Source organism: Cyprinus carpio, chromosome A19, assembly GCF_018340385.1.
Source record: "Cyprinus carpio isolate SPL01 chromosome A19, ASM1834038v1, whole genome shotgun sequence".
In the NCBI taxonomy this organism is placed as follows: Eukaryota; Metazoa; Chordata; class Actinopteri; order Cypriniformes; family Cyprinidae; genus Cyprinus; species Cyprinus carpio.
This window is the reverse complement of record NC_056590.1, coordinates 3,504,029-3,515,999: the sequence shown is the minus strand read 5'-3', so window position 1 is coordinate 3,515,999 and position 11,971 is coordinate 3,504,029. Positions and strand designations below refer to the sequence as shown.

Here is an 11,971-nt window from a genome sequence, read left to right as displayed (position 1 = left end):
AATAATGATGCTAAAAATTTAGCTTTGAAATCACAGGAATAAATTACATTTTATAAGGATATAAGGATAAATTTTCTATGTGTATTTACGCTTTGATTTAAAAGACAACACCGCATCCTTGTGGTGCGGCTGACACAGAAGAAGCAGAGAGACATAGAGGAGACAAATTGTTGAATAAAGTAATTTTTTTTTTTTATTCACGTACAAAAAGTATTGTCAAAAAAGTATTTCATAACATTACGGTTAAACCACTGATGGCAGATGGAGTATTCTGACAACGTTTTTTTTTTTTTTATTCACGTTGAAAGTGTATTTTAATTGGAGTTCTATGGGACAGTCTCAAGCCTCCCGGTTTTCATCCAAAATATCTTAACTTGTGTTCTGAAGACGAACTAAGCTTTGTAATGACATGGGGGTAAGTGATTAATGACTTCAATTAAGGGAACAAAAACCTCTGCATGTAATGACCTAAAACACTGTAACACTTGATGGCTGCTCTGTTAATTATTCGTCATCAGTTAAGAACCTAGGTGTGATATTTGATAGCAATCTTTCCTTCAAAACCCATGTTTCTAGCATTTTTAAAACAACATCTATCCATCTTAAAAATATATCTAAATTACAACCTATGCTCTCAATGTCAAATGCAGAAATGTTAATTCATGTGTTTATGAACTCAAGGTTAGATTATTGTAATGCTTTATTGGGTGGTTGTTCTGCACACTTAATTGTCTTGCTAATCTTAATTTTTATTGTAATGCTTTATTAACGGTTTATCTTGGCGAGCTCAACCAGTCCTCCACACGCGGGAACTGGCTTCCCTAGAATATCAAAATCAACTGATCCCTTTCCTATTTAGTGGCCAAACTCTGCAACAATCTAGCTAACATTGTTCGGGAGGCAGACACACTCTATCGGTTTAAATCTAGATTAAAGACCCATCTCTTTAACTTGGTATACACATAATACACTATCACATTTCCATAGGTCAAATCCATTGAAAAGAACACTTCCATTAAAACCTGATGGGGATCTATGCTAATATTAGTCTGTTTCTCTCTTATTCCGAGACCGTAGCCACCAGATGGTCCACCACCAGATCCAGTCTGTATCCAGATCAGATGGTAATGTCAGCAGAGACCATGTCAAACTAGATGTGCCCCAGAGACAGATCCCCTGCGAAGACCTCATCACCTCGATAACCATCTGCACAAAACCACGGGAACCAGACAAGTCCTCAGCACAATCTGACTTTGCTGCAGCCTGGAATTGAACTGCTGGTTTCGTCTGGTCAGAGGAGAACTGACTCCCCGACTGAGCCTGGTTTCTCCCAAGGTTTTTTCCATTCTGTCACCGATGGGAGTTTTGGTTCCTTGCTGCTGTCGCCTCTGGCTTGTTTAGTTGGGGACACTTGACCGATTGCACAGACACTACTGGAAGAGAGCTGAACTGAATGATGACATCACTGAATCATCAATGAACTGACTTTAACTGGAAAAATTACTCTGCTATTGTCTTCTTGCATTATTGACAAGCTATTTTCCTGTTTGAAACTGTAAAGTTGCTTTGACAAGCAGTATTGTATAAAGCGCTATACAAATAAAGGTGACTTGACTTGACGATGGGAACCAGACGAGTCCTTGGCACAATTCTGACTATTCTGACAATCCTGCAGCCTGGAATTAAACCATGCCATGCTGGAGTAAAGTTGAAGACCATCGTGCTGTGAGTGTGATTTTCAAAAACACTAGTTAGGGGGAGTAGGGTTGTAGTTAGGGTAGCACAGAAATATCCTTCATAAAAACCTGGTCCAAAGCACTCAGGACCTGAATCTTTGTCATTATGTCGTGTAAGTATAGACTGATGAAGAAAAAAAAAATTTAAAGCAAGGTTGCAACATAAAATGTGAAAAAAATTAAAAATAAAATAAATAAAGGGATCAATATTTTGTAATTACAGTGTAATAGCCCAAAGTTAAAGAGGCCATGAAAGGCATTTGCAGACTTTTATATTCCATTTCTGGAGATTTTTTTTTTTTTTGCATTAAAAAAAAACGTTTAACATTTTGCAAGTGTTCTCACCCTCATTTTCACTCTCTAACAAACACTGCATTCTACTTTACTTCTTTAAAAAATGCAAATAATCGGCCACAGCTGTGATTGGCAAACTTTATTATACCATATCCACACTCTCCCACACAGCCTGAAACAAGGACATTACTACTACTTTAAACAGCCTCATAAGATGCGACCACAGAGACGCAAACGACAAATGCACTGACTAGCGATGTCATGCCAAATCCCCTTAATTGTTAAAAGGACAGAGACAAAGTCCTTTTAAAAAAGTCCTTCCTCAGTGACATTCAAACTGATTTTGTGATTATGGATATAAGATCGGCCTGAAGAATGAATTCTGGTATCAGACACAGATAACAGACTCGCTCAGGAGATCTCTCTCTCATAATACAACGAGTGACTCAATGTTCCTTCATTTCTAGTTCTGTTTTCAAATTAGTAATGGAGGCTTGGGCTCAGCTATTAAACTGTCAAACTTAAGTTTGAAGGAAGAAGTTCTGCACAAAAGAGAGTTTTTAAAGACACTCCGTTGTCGTCTCTTTTTTTTTTTTTTATTTACACACTTTTGCAACCTCGTGCCTACAGCTAAATCACAGCTGTGCTGATATACAGCCGTTATCACATGGCTACTTGTGTGATACTGCTCATTATATATAATACACACACACACACACACACACACACACACACACACACACACAAAGACGGCTAAATGAAATGATGCTTACTTTCTGGTTTTTCATCTCAACGACGGTTTCATTCTCATCATAGAAACCAAACTGACTGAAAAGCAAGAAAACGAGGCATCATAAAAAAAATCTTTTTTCAAAGAAGAACAAAAAAAAGGCTTCTATGAATCTGAGTTAAAGGTGACAAAACTGACAAGTAATTTAACCAACCTTGACTGCCATGGTGTGATGACTCCATCATCTGCTCCACCAATCAGCACCAGCTTCTGAATGCGCAGGAAGTTTTGTTTCCAAGCTGTGCAAAGAAAGTAGTACATCACAAACCAGAAATAAACACTTTATCCTTGGGGGAAAAAAAAAGGAAGTTCTGGCACTCGAAGCCAAAGAAATCACAATCATTACCTTCTCACATAAAGTAGACTTTAAGAAAGCTGATAATGTGATCTGTTGCCTCACCGGTAGAGTTGGGGTTTGCTCTTTCATTGTCCAGTAATGCCAGGTAGTCACTGCTGTTGATGTACATGTCTCTGTGATGAGGGTCTGGAGAGAAGAAGAAAAAAAAAACATTGCCGCATGTCTCATACCATAAAGAAATATGAGACCTTTTAATAATGCCATTATTGTGAGAAAAAATATATCCAGTCAATGAATGATCACGGCTACAGTGTTGTTATTCGGCTGATACGGTGCTCTGGGTGGTTGCTTACCGGCCCAATCAAAAGAGCAACTCTATAGCCGCTTTTCCAAACGAAATGGTTACAGTTATATTTCCACCTGAGCTTGGTTTGGCACAGCATGATTACAAACCGTTCTTACAGTTAGAGTACAGTACAGTTAGCTGTGCTGTTAGAATGCGTGTAGTGATGGTGCCACTCAGGACTGATCACTTGTTTGTTGTCTGGCTACTTCAGTTTTCCCCACAGTAGAAAACTGAAACCATACAGCTGGGCTGGATCAGCACGGTTTGGCCCATCGCTGGAGAAGTGCCCTATACGGCTCTGTGATACTCTGGTCTCTAGTTCACCCAAAAAAGAAAATTATATCATCATTTACTCACCCTCAATTCTTTCTAAACAAGTATGACTTCAGGGATTAAAGGCAAAAAATGTAAATAAATAACTTGCACAAACCCACTTTTTTCAGGCTACATCATATTCCTTCAGCCATCACTATATTTAAATACCTCGAGTAAAGATGTTTATGAACAGCTATTCTATTTTCAATTTGCAGTTTGAGTTTTGAAGCTGTTTCAATTAAGTTCAAATTGCTACTATACTTTTAAAATACTTTTTAGTTATACACAATCAACCATCTACAAAACCTGTCATGTTTTTTTTTCTTTTTTTTTGTAATGGCAAACAATGTTCCACAATGGCTCCACAAATAAAAAAAAGTTTAAAATGATTTGTGAAATAGTTTTTTTTATATGCATTAGAAATTGTAGAAAAACTAAATGGTTATTCAAACTGAAACACATTATACAAAAAGTGACCAAAGACTGTTCCCCATCACTGACTTTGTTGTTTATGACCAAAAAATTAGCAAGAGTGCAGAATTCAATCAGTAATTGTGCATCGAAACAAACTCTGGTGCTTTCAGTGGATCTCTTTTTCACGTATCTAAATGCTTCTTATTGTTCAGTGCATTCATAAGCTCACAAACGTAAGTCAAGTGTAATTCAACACTGCAAAAAACTGTAAAAAAAATCTTTGATACAACATGAGCAGATCTAAATGTAATGCTGCAATTGACACTTTATCAATATTAATCATGACAATGATAATCTTTTTTCCTGTAGCTTAAATTTTTTTTTTTTTTTTTTTTTTTCATTTTACCAGCATTCTTCACAATATCTTCTTTTGTGTTCCACATACAGGGTTGACTGAGGAGTCAAATCAGTATGAACAATAGTAACAATGATGCCAGCACCATTAATAACGTCAAATGAAAGTGAAATGTCATGATTTGTGTGTTTATTTTCCGTTTCATTCTACTCACCGTTCCAGTAGTTACAGATTGATATTTTCTGGCCCACTGCAGTATAGCACACATGATATAAGTTGAATTTGACAAACTGAGGGAAGAGGTACTTCAGATAGTCTGTGTCTACAAAAGAAGAGCAAATATGAAACTTCTAAAATGTGCGCAAAACCAGAAACAGCTCTTTCCATGGTTTCACATGACCCTCAATGAGTCGAAGCATTTCAATTCAATTTTTTTACCAGGTCAGTGTTTCTCAGCAAAACTGAAGAAAGTGTGTTACCTCCATACTGCCCCGCCTGCGGAGAAGACAGAGATATGAAAGAGTGCACATTATGGTCTGGAAGAGTGGACAGGATTCCTCGACACACCAGGCCACCTGCAACAGATTCAGACATGCCCTCGCTTTAATGTTTATATAAGCTAAGGTGACATATTTCTACATTTTTAAAACATATATATATATATATATATATATAGAGATATATATATATATATTATAGATATATATATATATTTTTTTACCCCATTAATTCAGTATTTAAGATTAAAACAGAGAAAATACATTTAAAATCCGATGCAAAGAGCCACCTAGACAGAAAAATGATATCCATATGTAACGCCAAGAAGTAACCACTAGAGGCCTGTATAGCTCTCTGCATAAATATATGTGCATTTAAACGGCAGTGTTTTATTTTGGATTTAAAATGGTTCAGAATTTCACCCCCTCATTACTCACATAGCAAGCAGCACAAAAGTCACCAAGTTTCATACCATTACAATTAAGAGAACATCAAAACATTTTTTTTTTCAATCAAAAGTGGCCAAGGAGCACTAGAGGGTTAAACGAAATGAGAACTATTTTAAGACCTTTTTTTTTTGCATTAATATTGATACATTGATATTACAATCCTGACAATTAAGCACAATTCCCCAAATTTTCATTACTTAAATGCAAAAATGTAGCAGTCATACATAGTAGTAAAATTTGTATTTTTATTTGATCTGATTTAAATAAAACACTAAAATTATCACAGTAATGCCAATATACTGAAAAAAAAACATTGTTACAAATAATACGCAACTGAGAAAAGAAAACAAAACAAGAAAAAAAATTTTTTTAATTATTATATCACAACACAAAACAATCTTTAGATGCTTTGTTTTTACTAGACTTTAATTTATCCTCTTTTTTGGAGAGAGAGAGAGAGAGAGAGAGCGAGAGAGAGAGAGAGCGAGAGAGAGAGAGAGAGAGAGAGAGAGAGAGAGAGAGAGAGAGAGAGAGAGAGAGAGAGAGAGAGGCAGAGAGAGAGAGATTTGACTATCCAGTAAACACACATCTTGTCAAATCAACCAAACTTCAGAAGCTTCCTTAGCTCAAATCTTTTTTATTTTGTTTAAAAAGACAATTTTCAACTGACATTTGGAGCCAAATTACAGGGGGGTAAAAACGACTTTAGAAAGATGGCAGCATTTTGCTAATTTTTACACAGAGATTGGTAGGTCTAGTTAAATCTGTTGACTTTAGCTATCTTTGTTGCATTATAGTCCAAGTTCCAATATCTCTGGGACGGAACCATAGGGCCTTAAAATCAAGATTGCAAAAGAATAGCTTCTTAGGAACCAGAATCTAAAACCATATTGAGATACATTTAATACTTAAGTTACAGCCATGCAAACTTTACATTTCTGGCACTCAGACAGGTATGATGCAATTGTTTTGATTGATAGAGGGAAACATCATTTTTTGTATATATATTTATATTTATATTATTTGTTCAGACATTCTTAAAATTCAAAACATATCAGCTGTATGCAAATTGACATTTGGTTTTCGACCACTGAAAATGGGTAAAAAACTGTTTTAACAATTTGGACCTGCATTGGGATCATCATCCCTCTGGGACTGAACCGTACAGATCATACTTCTAGAGGTACAGGCACACAAACTTTGGGGAAAAAACATTCTATGCAGTTGTTCTGATAGATGGAAACAAGATATTTAAACTCTATTTGCTCTTCAGACATTTCACTTAAAAAAAATGTATCAGCTGAATGCAAAGTGACACACATTTAGTTTTTGAGCACTGAAAAAGTGTACAGTTGAACATTTTACTCAAGGAGCCACATTGAAATGCCTGTATCTCTAGAAATGAAGCATACGGGGCCTTAACAATTAAGATGGTTAAGAAGAAAAATTTGTTAAGAGATTAAATATAAAGGGACATTATTAAGATATCTTCAGTACTTCTTGAGTTACAGGCACGCAGACTTGAGGAAAAAACAACAACTTTTTTTCCTATTCTTGAATTGTCACCCTATAATGCAACAAAGACCTAATAGACCCAATCTCTGTAAAAAATAACATGATGCCGCCAGGTGTTGTTTTTATCCTCCTGTGATTTGGCTCCAAATTTTGGGTGAAAATATAAAATATACTGTGATATTTTGGCTTTTTTCAGAAAAAAAAAATATTAAAAAAATGAAACACCTGAGCCAGGGACCTCTGGTTTAGTTAACAGGTAGTGACCCATTTCTGCTCCTGCCTACCGTTTAATACAGCTCTTCCAGCCATGCTTGAACCTCAGCACAGCAACAGATAAATTAGGTCAAAGGGTTTTTTTTGTTTTTTGTTTTAAATCGCTGCACAGCAAACCACAGCGTAATGTTATGTTGCAAAGCAACAGCCTCTAGCCATGCTTGTATTCACCATATAGCACACAACTCATCACTGCTGCATTGGCTACAAACCTTGCGAGTAGCAGATGAGATGGACACCCTCGGCTGCATTCTGCATGATGGGATATATGACTTCTGTAAAGCCCTCCACCTGCTTCCAGAGCGGCTGCAAGCTGGCGCTGCGGTCAAACAGGTCTAGCACAGTCACATTAGTGCCCGGGTGAGACTGTCACCAGACAATCACACACACACAGAACACACACATCAATCACATACAGTATGAACAGACAACAAACTGGCCTCTGCAACATTTTCCGTGCATGGGTTTGTAGTTGTTAGGATCATGTCACATGTAATTTCCAGAGCCATGAGGAACTACAACAAAACATCTTTCTATAGCAATAAATTACCTATATTATTTCATTTCAGTAAATAACATTTTAATCATTTAAAATAACATAAGAACATTTTGTTGATAATTGTTGAACCACATATCTTGAAGTTCCATGTATTGTACGTTTAATATGACAATTATTCTGTTAGATAAAATTTTAGGTAGACTATGAAAACGACACATTTTTTACTCTCACTGGTACATCACAAGGCTTTTTGTCCTCAATACAAGTCTCTACTGTGGAGTTATTGTCTGTATATTGACCCTGTGCAAATGTACAGATCTGATACTCTTCAGCAGCTGGAAACAGAGTAAACGATAGAAACACATGATCAGATTAACGGTTTACCAGGTTGATGAATCGGCGGAGGTTGATAAAATCCGCAGGGCTGTCGAAGAGCCCGTGAACGATGATCACCGGTTTATACGCGACACACACACACAACACACACACAGCGACCAGCGACCACACACACGCACCCTGCATCGTACCAACAGCAATTCAGATAAAAACAAGGTCTTGTATAAATAAACCTCCAACAATTTAAGATAAAATCAAAACAGTAACGCTAGAAGTAATCCATAGGGAGATCCTGTATTTTAAGTTACTGCAAACGCAGTTGCGCTGTGCTTTCTTTTTGGGTTTCTTTTTTTAGGCAGATTGCAACCATGACTTTTAAAGGTGCATACCGCCACCTACTGTACTCAGAGTATGTTAACATGAGCTATATCCATTGGTACTACGTTTACATCAAAAAAAAAAAAAAAAAAAAAAAAAAAAAATTTTTTCTAAATCCTACTTGCTATCCCTATATTTGCGCTGTGCTTTCGACTCCGTCTATCATATTTAGGCCTATATCAGGGTTGCCAGGTTTTCACAACAAAACCCGCCCAATCGCTACTCAAAACTAGCCCAATCACGTTTCCGTGGGGTTCCCCTGGTAAAATTCGCATTTTAGGGGATAAACATCACGTTATTGGATCGCTTAAACCCGCGAACATGAAAACAACCCGCGGCAACAGTGTTACTAGCCTGATTCCGCAGGAAAACCGCGGACTTGGCAACACTGCCCTATATGTATCTGTTTGCGTTGGTTCCGGTTAGTATATCACTACGTCATTTTCGTGCTCCTTGGTTCCGGTTAGTATATCACTACGTCATATTCGTGCTCCCCAGATCAGTGGTGCTCCCAGACATGACGCTGAGTTCTGATTCTAAACAGGGAGACAGATACTTGGGACCAAGAGACATTTGTAACTGTTGGCTCCAAAGAAATTGGTCAATTCAAGGTCAAGTAGTGATTTCCAAGGCCTAGGGGATCTCCAGACTTGTTTATCCTGCATTATCTCTTCATGTAGATTATAAAATACAGGTGCATCTCAGTAAATTAGAATGTGGTGGAAAAGTTAATTTATTACAGTAATTCAACTTAAATTGTGAAACTTGTGTATTAAATAAATTCAAGTGCACACACTGAGACCGAAGTAGTTTAAGTCTTTTGTTTTTTTAATTGTGATGATTTTGGCTCACATTTAACACAAAAAAAACTACCCAATTCACTATCATTTTGTATCATATTTAACAAAAACCTAACTATCCAATTATTCACCAATTTAATTTTTATGTTTTTAAGCAATTCACTATATATGTTTTTGAGAGAGGTCATGAACTTTTTTGTGAGAGGAAAGATACATTTACTGCAACAATAGACGAAATCTAGAGGTAAAAACTCCATGAACAACACTACACTACACTACACATGCTAATGGAGTCTCATGAGCAAGTCTAACTTTTCCTTAATTCTTGCAAATTTTTATTGCAGTATTTTAACAATTTTATTTTGTACAGATGATCTCATCAGCCAAATGAGGGGTTTGACCAAGTGATGCTCTTGAAAGGAATGAAAGAAGCGGAGGTGATAAATTGTCTTCAGAGAAAAAGCTTCTTAAAAGGTCTTAAAATAATGGTGGAATAATGGTGTGTGTCCAGTACTTCAAGGGTCATAGTTGGTCACCCTGCTAAAATCACGCAGAACATTAAACTGTCTGACTGTCCATTAAACAACTTCATCTGGATTGTTTGTGTTTTTTGTTTTACTTTGACCAGGTCTGGGAACTGTCTGAAAATGGGATGTTAGGACTGAGAGATCCTCGGTCTGAGAAAAAGCTACACCACATCAGTGCTGGATATCAACCACAAACTGTTTACAGACACGAGAGAAGAAGAAGATCACGATGGGGAAATGAAACCAGTTTAGATGTGATGATAAGGAATCATTATTTTCTGAAACAGTATCACATGATCTGTATCTCAGTTGACTGGATGGGATTGTGTGACTTTTAAGGACATTTCATCACTCATTTGTGTGAAGTGATAAATATATGATGTTAATGAATTTTTGATGATCCATTATTATTTTCCTTGAATCTTATGTCTTTATGCTACTTTGTTAACTTTATAGTCTATTCTTCAATAAAATGAATATGGTGAATATTGTGTATTGAAAATTCTTGGTAAATACAGCATTTTACTAGGCGCATATGTGCTTATTTTATACTTGAAATTATTAATTACCGGGATTATTTTATACTTACGACATAAACATTTTGATTTATGACATCTGGAACAACAATACATCAGAAAGTTATTATTGTATATATTTAGTAGCAAATATAAATAAAAATTGAAATAAAGGGAGTTACAAGATGAATTATTTTGCATTACAAGATGGTGCCATGGGCTTTATTGTTACAAACACTTGAGGGATAACTGAGAATGTACAGGAATGATCAACGCGGATCTTGTACTGCATTCCCAAGAGCATGCACATTACTGATGTCCAGCACATGAGGAGCAAGATAAGGGGGTGAGGACGACATTAGCAAAAATCAGTGTTAAAAACGTCATCCTCACCCCCTTATCTTGCTCCTCACATGTCCAGCATGTGACAAATTCATGCCTTTGTGTGATAGTAACAGTGAAGTATCACAATGTGTATAAATTGTCCTTGATTACTGCTTAACAGCGGGGAATAGATAATGGCAAGTTGTTGCAGGTTTATCCATTATATTTATTGCCGTCTACTTCAAAAATCAAAGAAATAATCTATTATTATTATTATTAAAGCATTTCTTTCCCCATGTTTCATCAGATGGCCTCACAATGTCCTGTCAAAAGCAGAGATGGGTAATAACGAGTTACATTTACTTCGTTACATTTACTTGAGTACATTTTTTGGGGTAACTAATACTTTTGAAGTATATTTAAAGATGGGTACTTTTACTCTTACTCAAATTTTGGGGGAAAAATCTGTACTTTTACTTCGTTACTGTGGGCGACTCTCCTCTCGTTACTTTATCTTAATACAATATAAGTTATAAATGCTTCAGTTTATTCCAAACTACTTTTCTCTGGACAATGAGCGAATGATTCATTCTTTTGAGTCAGTTCTGTTCAAAGCTTCATCAAACCAGTTGGCTAACCAGTGAATTGGTTCGTGAATCAGTTTGAATGATTCGTTCAGTTCCCTGCCGCGCGCGCTGAGCGTCTGAAGCGGTTCACTCAGAGTTTAACAGAAAGTTCAAGAACATCAAGAGCGTTGAAGACGTGGCTTTGGATCTGCACTGAATTGGAAGCAAATCTGCAAAGGCTATTGTTTGCTCGCGATGCAGATCTTTATTAGATGAACACCGCGTGTGCTGTCTGGTTCAACAGGTATAACTTAGGCTACACTCGATTACAGTACAGTCGTGGCCAAAAGTTTTGAGAATTACATAAATATTGGAAATTGGAAAAGTTGCTGCTTAAGTTTTTATAATAGCAATTTGCATATACTGCAGAATGTTATGAAGAGTGATCAGATGAATTGCATAGTCCTTCTTTGCCATGAAAATTCATGATAATCCCCAAAAAACCTTTCCACTGCATTTCATTGCTGTCATTAAAGGACCTGCTGAGATCATTTCAGTAATCATCTTGTTAACTCAGGTGAGAATGTTGACGAGCAAAAGGCTGGAGATCATTATGTCAGGCTGATTGGGGTTAGAATGGCAGACTTGACATGTTAAAAGGAGGGTGATGCTTGAAATCATTGTTCTTCCATTGTTAACCATGGTGACCTGCAAAGAAACACGTGCAGCCATCATTGCGGTGC

General features: G+C 36.6%; 1 protein-coding gene across 5 annotated transcripts in view; it reads right to left on the bottom strand.

Moving 5' to 3' along the window:
* The window catches only part of LOC109085213 (lysosomal thioesterase PPT2-A-like), a 34,037-nt gene extending 25,164 nt beyond the window's left edge, over window positions 1-8,873 (bottom strand). For 4 of the 5 annotated variants that reach the window (XR_006162585.1, XR_006162587.1, XR_006162584.1 and 1 more), the window contains exons 1-8: window positions 8,633-8,873; window positions 8,167-8,437; window positions 7,496-7,649; window positions 5,028-5,123; window positions 4,763-4,870; window positions 3,221-3,304; window positions 2,975-3,059; window positions 2,804-2,858 (exon numbers count right to left, since the gene is read on the bottom strand). Coding sequence is in view for 1 of the 5 variants with exons in the window: in XM_042776087.1 (XP_042632021.1) it covers window positions 2,804-2,858; window positions 2,975-3,059; window positions 3,221-3,304; window positions 4,763-4,870; window positions 5,028-5,123; window positions 7,496-7,649; window positions 8,167-8,304 (720 nt within the window). In the remaining 4 variants the exon portion in view is untranslated. The remainder of the gene's footprint in view (window positions 1-2,803; window positions 2,859-2,974; window positions 3,060-3,220; window positions 3,305-4,762; window positions 4,871-5,027; window positions 5,124-7,495; window positions 7,650-8,166; window positions 8,438-8,632) is intronic. The other variant, XM_042776087.1, reaches the window with a different exon arrangement.
* Window positions 8,874-11,971: the final 3,098 nt, after the last annotated feature.